Consider the following 17,181-nt stretch of genomic DNA (forward strand, 5'->3'; position numbering starts at 1 on the left):
AGGGTTCTGAGATAGGGACAGCCCTCTGTTCTCACCATCTTGACCCTGGCTGGGGCAGGGGCGGGGGTGGGGGGAGTGACCTTTAATGAAGGCTTCCTGAGGAGAATGACAAAAGGGAATATCTACGTTCTAGAGTAAAGTTCTGCATACAGGCGTATATCCTTGGACAGCTTATTTCCACTGCAGTTTATATTTAATATCTCTCCTAAAATGAAACATTAAAATACTTTTCTCATATATATATTAATTCAGGGATGTGGATTTGCCAAGTCTGCAGACCAAAGAAAAAGGGAAGAAAACTACTTCATGAGAAAGCTGCACAAATAAAACGACGATATGCAAAACCCATTGGACGACCGAAAAATAAATTAAAGCAACGATTGTTGTAGGTTGAGATCTTATCAAAAGAAATCTTTTATCTTATGCTTTAAAATACAGGCGATTGTAACCCCCTTAGATTCTATTATCTTTTTAGCATCGTTTTAGAAACTCAAGGGACAAGGAATAGTGCTCCTTTTGCATAGCTGTGGAAATTTTTTGAAAATAACATTTTTAATTACAATTGGCATTTGGGGATCTTCTGTTGGCAGTATCTGTGATGATAAGTGACATTTTTCAAGCAGCAAGATGGAAGCAGAATGTAAGAATTGGAAAGAATCATTCTGCCTACTTTATTACTGGCTGAGCATTAGAAGAGCTTAATTACATAAATATTTTTGTGGGGATTTTAAAACAAGAGAGGGATTTGTTCACATCTATAGTGAATCTCTTGTCACTCCAGATAGCATTTTAGAAACACGACTTCTCTTTTCTGGTGCTAATTTAGTATTACAACATTTAAGATCCCTTGTATGAAATAGGAGTTTCCAAGAAACCTATAAATGACTCTCCTCGTGTTTGCACACAGAGTTAGAACCATTCAGTATGTGCACATGTGTTCAGATATACAGATGAAATAATATGTTCGTAGTGGCCTGCACATCTACTATGATAATCTACTAACCTGTTGCCATATAGTTGCCATTAAAGCCCAGTGGAACATTCAACCGGAGTTACTTAGAGAAGTAGAGAAAAGATAAGGGGAGAAGTGGATGTGTTTTTTTAACCTTCGAATATAGAATTGGCTTTCAACATCAAATAAGGTGTTAATAAATGAAATCAACAGAGTTGCATATCTGAAGTAGTTCTATCAATAAGAACTTCTCCAGTCTCTTTAGGCTTTAGTGAAAGGGTCATTGTGATGTAGAAATGAATAGATGCTCTGCACACACTGTGAGCAAACACCAGTTATCTTACTTGTTACTCTTCCCCCTAATTTGATCTGAAGCAATTCACTACCTTACCTGCTCTCAGAAAAACAATATTCTCCTGCACCTCTCTCCCAGAGGAGAAATAGAACAATGAATAGAGTTTTCTGTGAAAGCCCTTTTAACTGGTGGACATATTTAAATGGAATTTTTGTTAATTTCTAGAGGCACACATGAAACATTTATGAATAAAATCTTTCATATTAGCATCATTTGAAGTAGAATTTATATGTTTTTGCATTCATCCTGTGTAAGCATTGTTCTCAAAATGGGACTGTATCCTTAGGGCCCAATTAAAAAAACCAAATTAGGATATAAACTTTCTAAACAAAGGACACAGCTGAAAATTGCATCTGGCACCAGTCCTAACTTTTTGTTTGTCCAAAATTGTCCTTTGAGCTTAGGAATTTTTAAGACAGTCTAGGGAGTTTTCCTTTTTACATGCTTTATAAGCATATTATCCTTTCTGGGCAATCGATTCCAGATACAGTCCAAATGCGGTATTGTAATGTGAAACATTTTAGCTTGGATGACTGTTTATTGGTAACCCTTCCTGTGACACAAGATCTCCAGTGAGATCTCCAGCGTTAACCCGATTTGGCTCTATCAGTGGTGTCGGGCAAAGCTCCTGGCCGCAGAGCTGCCTCAGATGAGCCCGGTGGCTCACCCTGTCGTTCTGCACCAGAATCCACTTGAGCCGACTGCTGAAATTCATCATTAATGTGCAAGATGACCACTAAAATGTGCTCTTCTGTTTGTAATTAAGATATTTTTATAATTTGATATCATATCATTTTCAGGCTTCCATTTCTTCATTATGAGCCTTCAGCTAAATTGATAATTTTGAAAGTGCATTCTTGGGCCCCAGCACTACCATAATTCACATGCAAATGTTTCTATTGTATAAAATTCTGCTGCAAAATGGGTAGCTTTCCAAGCCCTAGCCTGAGGTGAAGGCAGGCAGCTGCTGTTCCTCTAAGCAGCTGTGGTAGTGGAGTGACCTCTGGTCCATGTTGACCACACAGCTGTATGGCAGAACCAGCGTCAAATGAACTGAAATAGCATACAGAGATTCTGATGCCAAGTATCTGATAATGACCATGGTAAATGTGCTGCTTCTTCACCAGACTTTCCATGCCATGTCTGACCCGCTGTAGCTTTTCTTTAATCATTTCTTCAGTTTTTGCTATTGTTGTCCTTTTCTCAGCAATATTTTATGCTGTAATTAATCGTCTCCTCTACTTAGAGAGTATTATTGGTTATGTTATCATCCTAAGCATAAACTGCCCAGAGGAAGAAGCTTTCTTTAACATTTTCTTAAAAAAAAAAAAAAAAAAAAAGTTACTAATTTATAGACCTACCCAAATCCTATTTGTATATAAATTTTCCAATTGAGTTAAAATTGCTTCTAACTAGAGATTAGATAAGCTTATTCTTTCACTTCTAGATAATACGACTTATTAAAAGACGTAGGAAACCATAATTATTTGTGACTACACAAGGGGTAACTTTTTTTATTTAAGTATAATGAAGGCATTCGTGTTATTTTAGTTTCTTCAAAACTTTTCTTACTCCTATTGCCCTTGGGTCCACATGGCTTCTTCCAGTGCCTCTTCGATGGGTCCTGGGAGAATCATGACATGCAAATGTGGCGGCTGCTACTTGTTTCTACAAACATCTCGGTGGAGGCACACACACAAAAATAGTTCTTAGGGTTGCAGTCCAGCTTCTTAAGTTTAAGCACATTGAATGCATCTAGTTGCTATAAATTTGTTTTCGATACCTTTATAATTCTATTATTAAATGCTGATACTATTCTCTAAATTTTTGCCTAGGTCTGTAACCAGTGATGAAGGATCCATGAATGCATTCACAGGAAGGGGGTCACCTGGTAGGGGTCAAAAGACTAAAGTCTGTACCACACCTTCATCTGGTCATGCTGCATCTGGGAAGGACTCAAGCAGCAGATTGGCTGTTACAGACCTCACTCGGCCTGGTGCCACCACCAAAATCACCACCACCTCCACCTACATTTCTGCCTCTACACTTAAAGTTAACAAGAAAACCAAAGGGCTCATTGATGGCCTTACTAAGTTTTTTACACCATCACCTGATGGTCGCAGATCACGAGGTGAAATAATAGACTTTTCAAAGCACTACCGTCCAAGGAAAAAGGTCTCTCAGAAACAGTCATGCACTTCTCATGTGTTGGCTACAGGTACCACACAAAAGCTAAAACCTCCACCTTCTTCACTTCCACCCCCAACCCCCATCTCCGGTCAGAGCCCCAGTTCACAAAAGTCCAGCACTTCCGCCTCTTCTACCTCTCCCCAGAGTTCTTCCAGCCAGTCCAGTGTGCCCTCCTTTAGCAGTCTTACTAATAACAGCCAGCTGAAGGCACTCTTTGATGGACTTTCTCATATCTATACCACTCAGGGACAGTCTCGAAAAAAGGGACACCCAAGTTATGCACCACCCAAACGTATGCGTCGTAAATCTGAATTATCTTCCACGGCAAAATCTAAAGCCCATTTCTTTGGAAAACGAGATATTAGAAGTAGGTTTCTTGCTCACTCCTCCTCCTCTAGCTGGGGGATGGCTAGAGGACGTATTTTTAAAGCAATTGCTCACTTCAAGCGAACAACTTTCCTTAAAAAGCACAGGATGCTAGGCAGATTAAAATATAAAGTGACCCCTCAGATGGGGACCCCCTCACCAGGGAAGGGGAGCTTGACAGACGGAAGGATTAAACCTGATCAGGATGATGGTAAGCAAAAGGTCAAAGCTCCAACCAAACCTGCGTCCCGTCCCTTTCTCCCCAACCCCGAAAACAATAAATCAATCAATTCCTATTTGTCACATAGGTCTTAGCTATTTCTCTTGTTCTCACTTCACTTTCATACAGAAGCAGTGAAACTTTGACCTTTTTCTAATGCTGACTAAACCTCCAAAATCTTGGTTTTTTTCCAACTAATACTCTCCCACCTTTTATTATTTATTTCCATCTGTAGTGACACTAGGACCCCCAGATGCCTTCATAGTGTTGCTTATGGCTTTGTAGTCCCGCATGAGTAGCCACTGTCATGCTTCTGCCATGCACTTTGCTATGCCCGCCTCCTCAGCCCCAGCGCTGCCTGCACACGCTGTCAGCGCTTCCCACGGCAGGGGGCGGGGGGGGGGGGTGGGGTCAGCTGCTCATTTCAGCTCCCTCTGCTCCATTGCTTTCTCATGACAAAGTTCATCCTGCTTCCTTCTCAACAACGCCTGATCTGTGATCCTGTGAAGTGTGCTTTTGGGTGAGAGTGTGTCTGTGTGTGTAGTCACAGTAGGGAGAAAACTGATTTCATGATTTCCTTGAACAAATTGGCCCGTTACATTTGCTACCCTTTATAAAACAAAAAACAAAAATGTGTCATTTCGACAACGTGGTTGATTTTTTTTTTTTTAATCTCAAAAGGGGTAATGGGAATTCTATAATGAGACATTGATGTAATTTCTGATCTCAGTTGAAAAATATGATTTTGCTTTGTGTTACTCTTACTTTCCCTCATTTATTTATTGAAACTATAAACAGATGACAGTGGTAATTCAGATAAAAATTTGGGTCCAGCAGGGAAAGGGCACTGCTGGATCTTTGAGCAGTGCTTGGATATGAAAGCTTCTAAAGCTTAAAAACAATCCCTATTTGCCCGCTATGCTAATTTGGTGCCATTTTGGTAATATATGGTGGTTATTCATGATTCAAGTCAGTGAATACGCTTTCTGCTGGTTTTAAATGACAGATACTGAAATCAAAATAAGCATCAAACAAGAAAGTACAGATATAAATGTGCTTGGAAACAAGGATACCGTTACTGAAGAGGACTTGGATGTTTTTAAGCAGGCCCAGGAACTTTCTTGGGAGGTAAGGCCAGGATACCACATTATAGCAACAAGGATAATATGTGAGTTTTACATAGATGACCATTATGAAATTACTGCTTTGATTTGATAGAAAATCCCCCTCAAAATCCTTTGTGGTCCTTTAACTGTTATCATGATGGTTTTTGTGGAAGAAGATATAGGTTCAAAAGCAGTGGCTCTGTAGAGTGTTCTGTACTCTCAAAAGTTGATAAGGGCTCAGCTGGTCTCACAAAAGGTAACAGCAGCTGAGGCAGATTTGGGAAGGTGCTTCTAGGTGTGAAGGACTAGATTTCTGATTATTTTTGCTGAAATTTAGAAAATAGTTTTAAATGGTTAAAAAGAAGAACATCACGTTTAAATTTACCAGTCCATCTTCCAACACAGATGGTCAGCCATATGAAAAATGTCTTGTAATTTTAACACTTTGGCATTGATTAAGGCAATATTTTGTTGCATGATCAGCTATAATCACTTTTAGTTTCATTGTCCAGTAATTTATTTAAATGATCCCACTTAAAAGAGTAACTCTAGTTAGTTTATTGTCACCAAAACATTGAAAGGTAAGGCTTTGGGACTTCCCAAAAACAGATTTATAATGAAGTATGAATTTTTTATGTCAGTAGACCACATTTAGTTTCTTTGGCAAACTATTCACAGAGAGACTCCCTATCCTACCTAACCCACCTCACTTTCTTTTTTCTGGGGGGAGGGGGATAGCAGTCTCTTAAGCTTTATTTTTCGTAACAGCCACTTGGGCTAAATACTTCTGATGGTTTCTTATTTAAGGGGCTATTGGATACTTCCATTCCTCATTCTGCTCCTTCAGTATGCTTTGTAATTGTTTTCATTTGGCTAGGATAAATGCCAAAAATTCTCCGTCTTTGAGATTTGAAGTCCTTAAATATTATCAAATTTCCAGCCTACTTCTGGCATTCATAGGTAGACATGATGAACAACAACAGGCCATTATCTGAAACATGTAAACATTTAAGCCCTTCCTTTCTTTCCAACACAGTAACACCGGCATTTCATTCAAGAACATTTCTTGTCTATATCAGGCACTGTGCTAGACACTGGGAATAACACAGTGAATCAGGAAGGCAAAGTTCTTAGCCTCGTGCTTGGAGTGAGGGGAGTAAAGGAGATGGATATTAAAATGCAGACTTTCACAATCTTAGGATTGTGATTTCACAATTTTGGGATCACTGGTAGTTCATGGAGGAACAGTGCTCATGGAGGAACTGTAAGAGTGTATAACAGCCATGTCATCTTATAATTTATTCAGTTACAATACATTGTACCAGATCATTAAATTCAGTTCAATAGACATTTTTATGTATTTACCTTTGTACTCATTTCCTGTCTTGGTAATACTGTTTCTCAGGGTATTAGTTTGTTTGTATATGAATCTGACACTGAATTTATTATTTTACAAGGCCCTATGATGTGTTTTCAACAACCTGAAAATTCACAATTAAGATTAGTGTTCTGTTCTTGATAGGTTTTCATATCCACTAGTGAAAGAACCAAAATGTAAGTGAATAAATTCTCTTCTAATACATGTATTAGAAGTACATGTATTTTATTTCCTTCCTTTTCTTTTTCTCTGACAGAAAATAGAGTGTGAAAGTGGGGTGGAAGACTGTGGCCGGTACCCTTCTGTAATAGAATTCGGGAAATATGAAATCCAAACCTGGTACTCCTCGCCTTACCCACAGGAATATGCAAGGTAATGGAATATCCTGGAAGGTCTATAACTTTAATGTCATGTTTGTGAGGAATGGAAATACTCAGTTCTAAAGCAAGAATTAGATGATTTTTTTAGGACATAAATTTTGATCATCGAATCCAAGTGCTTCCAAGTCCAAGACTGTTACTTTGTGCCAGCATCGTTTTATACTAGTATTCACTGTTCTATGTAAACCCCTTCCACTCCTTTGTTACACAGGCATTGTAAATTTTTCCTTTTAGCTTTTAAGACCATGCTTTCTCTCTGGTTAATTGGACAACTGTTCTTTGTGTTTGAAACCAAATAAGGAGGAAAAAACCTAGTCATTGTAAAATACTTGGTAGTTTCTTCTCAGTTGCCCTTTTCATTTTCCTAATTAGGCTTGTTAGTTTACTCTCTGATTTCTGACATTTTGTTTTCAAGTTTTTTACAGAAATGTAGCAGAAGAATGAAAAATCAAAGAAAGTAGGTGGTCGTGGGTAGCCTTAAGAGACCTTTCCCCAGATCTTTTAGAACTATTTGTGACTAACTTGTTAAAAATGAAGAGAAAATAGTGATATTAGAGTTTTCTTTTGTCTTGATCTAAGATTAGCTGTGAAATTGTCTTGAACTAATATATCTAAAAGTGGGTATCTTGTGAACAGATTTTTTCCTTCTGATACATCAGGATACACTTTAATAGTATCAAATGTTTTAGCCTGCAAAGTTTCTGGTAATCTCAAACTTGCTTTTCTTCTAGAATAGATCTTGTCCTTTTCTCTACCTGATGGGTGGCTAACCCGTCATTTACTAGAGAAAATGAGGAGGGTGTTTTAGAAGTTCAGTGGCAGAGTAAGATTCAGGAGTCTTGGTTTCTCTTTCCAGCTTATATCACTTGCCTATGTGTTCTTGAACAATTTTTTTAAAAAATACTTAGGAGCTTTAATTTCTATGGATAATTATAAGTCATGTGTTCTGAGAGCTTTGAGTAAAATTTGTATATAACTCCAAGATTTGAAGTTACTATTATCTGAGTCTGTAGCTAATTTTCGCCCAAATCATTCTATCCTTTCTTATACCCCAAAGACCTGGAAAGTGCTTCTAAACATTTTCTTACAATACTAGCAATGTGTTTAAATGTGATCGGGCACACATTAAAAATGTTACAATTTTAAAGGTGGAGAAAAAGTCATCATGGGTGAGAAATCTGTGTAATGTTATTCAGAGTCAGTGGAATTGGTAGAAACTAAAATCTTTTTGATTTTTCTACATTTATTGTCATATATATTTATGATAATAACTATATCCATAAATGGAAATTTTAACAATTAAATTCCAGGACTTCTCTGCCTTATAAATCATTTTTTAAAATAATGAATTCACTTTCCTCTGGGTAAAAGACTATTACAGTTACACCACTGACCATATATACTGTTGAAACTATGACATGAAATCTGAAATTTGAAAAATGTGCATGGTTACCTGACAAGAGGCCATCTTTATTGTCAGTTTTCCGAGTAGTGGTTCCAAGTCTAAAAACCTGTCTGTTTGTATGACATTTCTAAGGAAACAAATTATTTGTTCACAAAATAATGGCAGCAAATATTATTTTACTGAAAAATCAATGTAAGGTTTGTACATTCTCTTTACTACTGGCTTTCTTTTTTTTTTTCTTCTTTTGAAACGATTTCTTTCAAATACTGTTGTAGAGTCTTATTATGATTTGGAGAAAATTGAACGATGTTTAATATTTTTTTCCCTGAACAGTATAATCAATCTGATAGATTCTTTGATTTTAAAATTTTAACAGATTACCAAAGCTTTACCTGTGTGAATTCTGTCTTAAATATATGAAAAGTAAAAATATTTTGTTAAGACACTCAAAGAAATGTGGATGGTTTCATCCTCCAGCAAATGAAATTTACCGAAGGAAAGACCTTTCAGTATTTGAGGTAAGCATGTGTAAATAAAAAACTCAGCTTATGAAACCTACTACTTACAGTTGTTGATTATGTACTGATTTGTTTCTAGAAGGTACACAGTATATTCGATTTCAGCATTCAAATTCAGACTGCTCTGTAAAATATCTCCATGTTTTGGAATGTTTAACCATATTGAGCAACCATTTAGATTGATGATGAATTCCTACTTCATCACATTAACTTTTTTGTCTTCTCCCAAATCCCTGTCTGCACCAGATATATTCACCAGTGAATTTATGATCTTCTCAGCTCTTTGTAAATTCTACTTTCTTTGGCAGGAGAAATTAGCTTTGTTCAGCAGCTCCAGCCAATGTCTGGCAGGTGCTCACTCTTCCAGGGAATTGAGCAGCTGTACATATCTCCTCAGTACACAACCACCTGTGTTTCCATCCATTTCTTGGCAGAGTGGATAATCCTTTTGGTGAGACCCCAGCAGATGTTGGGACTGCCCCCCTCATCTGGAGAGATGGCCACCCCTGGAGAAATCTGCTGTTCACAGGAACCCCTTGTGGCCACGTGTCTGTCATTGTGGGTTCTTAAAGACATTTTGTGTTTTCAGAATTGATTTAGTAGCAAAGGTCTTTGCCTGTATACCATTTCATTGTTTAATCATGTTCTGTTGTCAGTTTCAAGGATCTGGTTGAGCTGTGTCACTTGTGCCTTGAGGAGACCATGCCTCTCTTTTGTGTTATTACCTATTCTCGGGGATCCTTAATTCTCTCCTTTATTCTCGTTACTGCAGTTGAGCACTTCCATTGCCCTGTCTTATTTTTTTCTGTTACCCATCTTGGTGCATTGTTTTCATGCATGGGTGCTCAGAACAAGCCTTCCTTACATAGACGTGATGTCTTTTTTTTCTCTGAAATACACTTTTTCCTTAGGTTTCTCTACTTGAAATTTATTATCCTGCCCCACATTTCACTTTAGTTCTGGTCTGTAATGTCTTGCATATATTTAATATTGGGAAGAGTCATACATAGGTTTCTCTCTCGCAGACAAGACAGGGCCCACTACTTTTTCCAAAGGCTGATCAGAGAACACAGTAACTCCAGCTGCACCTTAGCATTTTTTAAAGACCCTCTTCCTTGTTATATGAGGCTCTTTTGATAAGCCTAAAGGAAGGAAGGGTATTGTTGCTGGGAAGATTTAATAATATAGTAGTTCTTAATAAAGGGTAGGCAGAGGGTTTCTCAGTCTGGGCACAATACACTTTTCAGCCTAAATAATTCTTTGATGTAGGGGCACCCTGTGCATTGTTGGGTGTTTAGTAGCATCCCTGGCCTCTATACTAAATGCCAGTAGCAGCACATTGCTTCCAGTTGTAACAAGCAGAATTTCCTCCAGACATAGTCACTGTCCCTTGGGAGTCAAAATCACTCCCATTGAGGACCCCTGGGCTAGAGGGAGATCTGAATGCAAGTTGCGTAGTCTTGGGATGCTACTTAGTCAGCCCTACCTAATTGAGTCAACAGAGCTATGTTCATGTTAAGTAACTGTTAAGTAAATTAGTATGAATCTGCTTGTGGGGTTGAAGCTCTCATAAATCCTAGGAGAGTCTTCCAGTCTTGTTAGGCTGTTAAGAATGGTCTGCTATTTCAGGGCAGGTGCTTTTGAACCATAACCAAGATGAGAGGGGAAAAATGAAAAGCCAATTAGTAAAATTTATACATAAAAATATTTGAAGGAATTGGATTATCTGTGCCAAGATCCCTAGTCTAGAATCCGAGTTAATACTTAGAGAACAGCATGTAGGAAACTTTTCTCTTAGCAGTTTCCTAAGTAACTTATAAAATAAATGAAGAGTAATCATAAATTCCTATTTTCTTGTCTTTATCCCTCTTTAAAGCATGGATATTAGACCTTACACAGCTGATAAGAATTTGCTTCAGCATCATCCTCTCTCTGTTTTTCTGCTTCATGGACACATACATCTCTGTCTTTCCTTTTTGTAATGTCCTATCATTTCCAAAAGGACCATACTCTCAAATACATAAAAACTTCCTTTAATTAAAGAGAGAATTGTATCCTCTGTATCTGTTGCCCATATTTGATTATGTTGCTATGTGTGGGACCTAGGTTTCATCCAAGGGAAATAGTTATATGAAGTCTAAAAATAATTTGTGCAATATGAGAACCTGTATGGTCCACAGGAGACTGGAGAATGGTCAAGTTCATTGTTACAGAGCTCTGGTTAGCAAATATCCATTTCCCCTAAGAATAGTGCTAGGGAAATTCTTGAATCTGCTGTGCTTTTGGTTTTCAACATGTAACTACATTTGATCAAAGAAATTGGCATCTGTGCCTAGCCTCCTGTCTATAACTATCAGTATCACAGCTTGATTCTTTTATTTTGAAGACAAGTAGACTGTAATCATGGTACTTATTGTAGGTTGAAATTCATCTCACTTTCTCAGTAAGTATTCCCAACATAGAAATTTGATCTCTTCCAATTATATTTAAAATGATGCTTGGGATAAAACCAAAATGGAATCCTCTTTTGCTAATCTACACTTCTGAGGAATCAGAATAATACTGTTCATTTATTTCATTTTTACATGAAGTCCTTTTGAAAACAATGTAAAGTTTAACTTCCTTGAGCAGTATTTTGATGTGTTGACATTTCTTTAATTCAGATTTACTTCTTTCAAACAGAGAAGACATGCCTGATCATTTTTTACTTGCAATACATTACAATTAAAAATGAGTCTTTCACTGGTGCTTTTGGCTCTCTTCAGGTAGCTTAAAGAGAAATTTAAGCTAACTTAAATTAAATTAAAGCTAACTTAAATTCACCCTAATTTAAGAGAAAAAATGGAATTTTTATTTGCCAAGTGACAGCTGTTTTCTGGTTGACTTTATATGTGCTTAATGGAGTATTTTAATCTCTCAGTTTGGGATTTGGAAATAAAATTATACACTTTCCCAAATATCATATAAAAATGATTTTATATTAAGCAATATTTTTATGTTAAATAATGTTGTCTGTTTCTCTTTGCTAGGTTGATGGGAATATGAGCAAAATTTATTGCCAAAACCTTTGCTTGTTAGCCAAGCTCTTCCTGGACCACAAAACGTTGTATTATGATGTCGAGCCATTCCTTTTTTATGTCCTTACAAAAAATGATGAAAAGGGCTGTCATCTGGTTGGATACTTCTCTAAGGTAAAACAAGAGCCAGTATGACCTTCATTTTCGTATTCAAAATGTTTTTGGGAGAGCCCAGTTCTTTGAACAGGGCCTTTTTTTATGACTATAATTTGAATAAGTGACACATTCTGCAAAGCTCGGGTTCTTGTTCAGAGCTTATTAAGACAAACAAACAGTAAAGGTTGTGCCTAGAAAGTGTGTAGAGGACCTCAGCACAGTTTGCTGCTGTCTTGACTGTCAGCAACCATGTAATGTTATAATTGCTGCCTTGCAGACCACCTAGCATCTTTTATTTTTATTTATTTATTTTTTTAATGTTAAGCTTATTTTCCTTTCCCTCCCTAAGTGGTGTCAACCTGAAGGTTTCAGAGTAGTGTAGCATTTAAGAGATGGTTCTCATTTCTCCTCACTGTATTCCCTCTGTGGTCATCAGTATCGCAGTGAGTTGGAACGTTGGCATTTGGACAGTCAAGGTGATATAATGACTGGGTTTACTCATTTGTCTTTTACACTCTGTGCTATTGTTTTAAGATCTAAAGCGGCCTCGCCTTTAGAAAGCCTGAGTATCTCCAGCTGTTAATACAGGGAAGCCCTTGACATATTGAGTGGTTACAGTTTGTCTTTTTTACTCACATTCCTCTGTTCAAAGGCTTCTGAAAATAACTCATAGGCAATAAGGAAAAACTGAGTCAGGTAATAAGCTTAACTTTTCTTAGGCACCTACAAGATAGTTTAATGTGCCAGGGTGGTAAATTATAAGATTTCTGTGCACACGGTAAATGATCTGAACCCTGTATTTTATTTATTTTATGATACATTTTGGCATGTTGAGTGATAAATGAATTTTAATGAATCTTACATAATGTAAATGGAATGCTTTATGGAAGTGTCATTTTCATGGAATATCAAAAGATAGAATATATATGAAGGTCCTTTACAAACTGCAATTCTTCTAAATTTGAGAATCAATCCAGAAGTCGTAAATGAAACGATGAATGAGTGACAGCATTCATGAGAAATAGCCTCAGTATTTTAATCCACACGTTTGGTAAAGCTCGAAAACAACAAAAAAGACAAAGTTAATTTGCACATAACAGAGTCAAAAGATGACAGAGCATTAACACAAGATAAAACACTAAGTAGGAAATCTGCTTATATAATGTGTAAAATATCTTATCTTTGTATAGGTTTATAAAAATCGTTTTCTCCAATGACTCAAAAAGAATAGTGGTCATGGGGTGCCTGGCTGCCTCAGTCAGTGGAACATGTGACTCTTGGTCTTGGGGTTTACATTCAAGCCCCACATGGGGTGTAGAGATTACTTAAAAATAAAATCTTAAAAAAAAGGAGACAAGAATAGTGGTCATGATTTTCCTTCCTGTTAGAAAATGGCATTTCCTTAAATGTGTCTGTATTTTAATGTAGATGCTTAATGGTGCCTGCTGTTTTTGGTCCTGCCTTGTCTCAAGTTGGCCTCTGGGTCTAGAGTTGATGGTGTCTGTCAAGGTTTTAGTCTCTGCCTCTCTTCTCCCAGGGGACCCACCATCATACTTAGAACAAGCTCAACTTTTCTCATGTTGTCACAGCTTCTTTTACAGCATGGCAGCAACTACTGTTATCTCTTACTGTACATGGAAAACTCATTCTTTGGCAGTGCTGTAAAACAAAAATCTAAAAAATAAGCATTTAAAAAGTCTAGGTGTGGGGCGCCTGGGTGGCGCAGTCGGTTAAGCGTCCGACTTCAGCCAGGTCACGATCTCGCGGTCCGTGAGTTCGAGCCCCGCGTCGGGCTCTGGGCTGATGGCTCAGAGCCTGGAGCCTGTTTCCGATTCTGTGTCTCCCTCTCTCTCTGCCCCTCCCCCGTTCATGCTCTGTCTCTCTCTGTCCCAAAAATAAATAAACGTTGAAAAAAAAAATTTTTTTTAATAAAAAATAAAAAGTCTAGGTGCATGCAAATTAAACCATATTGTAATGTGCCATTTGGAGTGTGAAGGACTATGGCCCTTGGGGTTATACTTAAACCAAATTCTAGAGGTTATAGCCAGAGGAATGTCCAAGATGTCCTAGAAGAGTTCAGTGTAAATCATTCCATGCTTTTGACTTCCCAAACAGATAGTAGTAGATGATTTTAAACAGGAGAGAAAGAAGAAACAGTTATTTTATCCACAGAGTAGAATTTAGCTGTAGTAACACGTGTTAAAGGGTAGGGTGGGGTGGAGGGGAGGGTTGGACTGTATTACAATGTCTAAAGGAAGGAATGGTTTGGGACCAAAAAAAATGACATAAAGGAGAAATCCTTTCAATCCACAATAGTTGTCTTTTTAGATAGAGTGACTCATTTGTCTGACTTTGCAAAGAATACTAATTACTTGAACCCTTGGCACAATGTGCACATCCAGTGATGGACAGTCCAGTTTCTTAGGGAAACTGACACATGATTTCTGCCTCCTCATTTCTTAGAGACTCCCAAGGACAGCTACAAATGTGCAAGTGTTGGGAGCACATCTTTTTCACAAAGAAGTCTCTAATTCTGCCCTGTAGGGTTTTTTCCACAACAATTTCCTGTGATCTTTCAAATAGGTTCATTAAAGATCTGGGTGTTCTGAAGTTATTCTTTCATGTGGTTAGTACCATTTGTGGTCAGTCTTATTTGTGGTTTATATTTGGCCAGAGCATTCACAACCTCAAAAGCCTTTTCCAGATCTTCTCGGTGCAGGCTCTGGCTGCTTCTGTGTACTCTCAGTTAAATATTGCTGCTCTGATGCCACATCCTATGAAGATTGCAAATTTTTCCTTAACTATAAGAACTGCTTCCCTCCATATTCTTCTCATTCTGCCTCCTAGTTTTATACTGTTGGTAACATTTTGGCCTCATTTTTGTGTGGAGGCTTTGGGGTTTCTTGTTGCTCTTGTCTTTTTTGTTTTGATTTGTTTTCTTGGTTTGAAACGCAGATTGATTATTTCTCGAGCTTTTTACTTTGAATGTTTATCCATGAGACAGATGTATTTGTGCCGCTCTACCTGCACATACACTATTTTAGTTTTCACTGGTCAAGGCAGAAGACAGATGTTACAAATTTGTAAGTTATTTAGCAAGGTAGCCAGCTAAATCCTACCTTAACCCCCTGGGTGACTCTCTGGATGGTTTTGTTGTTGTTGTTGTTGTTGTTGTTGTTGTTGTTGTTGTTGTTTCCCCACCTCCCAAGTTGTCTGAGCAAAGAAGTCATTTCTTGCATAATGTCTGTGTTCGGTTTCATTTGGCTCATATTTACTTGGATTCTTTATTCATATTTTATGGTACCAACTTTCAAGGATAAAAATGCGAATTGAGAGGCATGCCTGGAGTTGATGGTGTGTTGTTAGCTGATAGTTTGATTGATCAACACAGTAGGATTATTCTGCTTGATCCTGACCTAACACATTGGCTCACCTTAGTGGTCTATTGTACAAGGACACTGGCAGGTGCAGGGAATTGCCCACTTCAGCAGAGCTCTGACATACTTGATCTGTTTCTCCTTCCCTCAGGAAAAGCTTTGCCAGCAGAAGTATAATGTCTCCTGCATAATGATCATGCCCCAGCACCAAAGGCAAGGATTTGGACGGTTTCTCATTGATTTCAGTAAGTGAAGTGCTTTACTCACTTTCATGATCCAGGGAACTGATGGCTGTTAAAGGAAAGAGTAACACATAAAACTTTATTTAACATACTTTGTTGTTTTTATCAACAGATAACAGGTTTTCTTTTTATATTTGCATAGGTTAGAAAATCTTCCTCAAGTGAAAAATGTACTGCTGCTCACTTATTGTGCTCTAGGAAATTGAGACTAGATTTCTCAGCAGTGTCACTAGCTCACAAAGCCATTACCCTGAATGAACCGGCAGAATTACATTCCATTCCATGGTGCTCATGCTCATTAGCACCAGAAGAGGCAATTATTTGTGATTAAAGCTAAAGGAAGTATTATTTAAAAGGATTTTCAGCTTTCTAAAATTTTACCTATAATCTTATCAGTACAGAGCAAGAAAGGGATATCTGTATTTAGAAAAACAATTCTTTAGGTGGCTTATCCGATGAGCCTTTGTACTAGAAATAACTATCTTGTTTTGTTAATTTCCCTTTTTTATTATAGAAATTATTACAATGTTTTATCTAGAGGTTGCCCAAGAAATTATTTTTTATACACAATTGTATCTTCAGAGTCTCTTCGATTAAAATTGGAATCCTCTATAAAAATGTGCACAGGATAATGTAAAAAATATTGGTAGTTTTTCCTCCTTGTTTATATTATGTAGGGTATGTAAACGTAGTGCTAAGGCGACGTATGAAGAATTGATTCAAAATATCCAAGTAACACAAAGGCCAGGTATCTCATGATAATAGTAATTTCTGACCATGTAAAAATCTGTCACTAGGAACGGTGCGCTCCTTCATTAGCAGATTGTAGTCTATCTGATTTTAAACGGAAAGAAGGAAAATGTAGGAAATGACTTCATCTTCATAAGGTGCATATCACATGCAAAAACCACAGTGTAAATATGCTCGAGGAAAATCATCAAGAAGTAATGTTGAGTTCAAATCTATATTATAAGATACTGAAATATTAAATCTGGGGTATGAAATGACCATATAGTAGTTTTGGACTGATTTGCACACTTTATTGACATTGAAAGATATTGTTCTTTTTTTTTAAGTATTTTTTATTGACTATTTTTATATATTCAGATAACATTTCTAGTTATTAATTAATTATCTTAGTCTTATTTTTTGTTTCCTGATCTGGTTATCCTACGGAGGGCCATCTTACTAGGAGTTTACCATTTTTATCTTACAGAGTTCTAGGTGCAATCACTTCTATGGGCAAGTCCCTTTTTTTGTGTGGCCGCAATTTAGAAGCTGTTCATCAACATTATAGTTTCTAATGTGCATAGCAACCATCTGAGCCTTAACCTTTTGATACTTTGTATCTGCATGCCCACAGAATAAGGCAAGCTCCTTGGCTCAGTGTTCAATGTCTCCCAACACCTAGTTCCAGCCAGTTTTTTGAAGTGTTTTCATGGGCTAATCTCTTTTTCTGTAGATTTTCTGAGCATGTTTCCATATTTCTGTTCTCTGTGCAATCCCTTCCCTGAAATGA

At 37.4% G+C, this 17,181-nt stretch overlaps 1 protein-coding gene across 8 annotated transcripts in view; it reads left to right on the forward strand.

The window, feature by feature from the left end:
- KAT6B (lysine acetyltransferase 6B) overlaps positions 1-17,181 on the forward strand; it is a 199,588-nt gene that overhangs the window by 147,828 nt on the left and 34,579 nt on the right. For 6 of the 8 annotated variants that reach the window (XM_045040177.1, XM_019813329.3, XM_045040176.1 and 3 more), the window contains 7 exons: positions 253-385; positions 3,143-4,074; positions 5,090-5,211; positions 6,824-6,939; positions 8,729-8,870; positions 11,900-12,061; positions 15,572-15,665. In XM_045040177.1, coding sequence (XP_044896112.1) covers positions 253-385; positions 3,143-4,074; positions 5,090-5,211; positions 6,824-6,939; positions 8,729-8,870; positions 11,900-12,061; positions 15,572-15,665 — 1,701 coding nt within the window. The remainder of the gene's footprint in view (positions 1-252; positions 386-3,142; positions 4,075-5,089; positions 5,212-6,823; positions 6,940-8,728; positions 8,871-11,899; positions 12,062-15,571; positions 15,666-17,181) is intronic. The other 2 variants (XM_045040178.1, XM_045040182.1) reach the window with 2 other exon arrangements.

Source organism: Felis catus, chromosome D2, assembly GCF_018350175.1.
Source record: "Felis catus isolate Fca126 chromosome D2, F.catus_Fca126_mat1.0, whole genome shotgun sequence".
Classification (NCBI taxonomy): Eukaryota; Metazoa; Chordata; class Mammalia; order Carnivora; family Felidae; genus Felis; species Felis catus.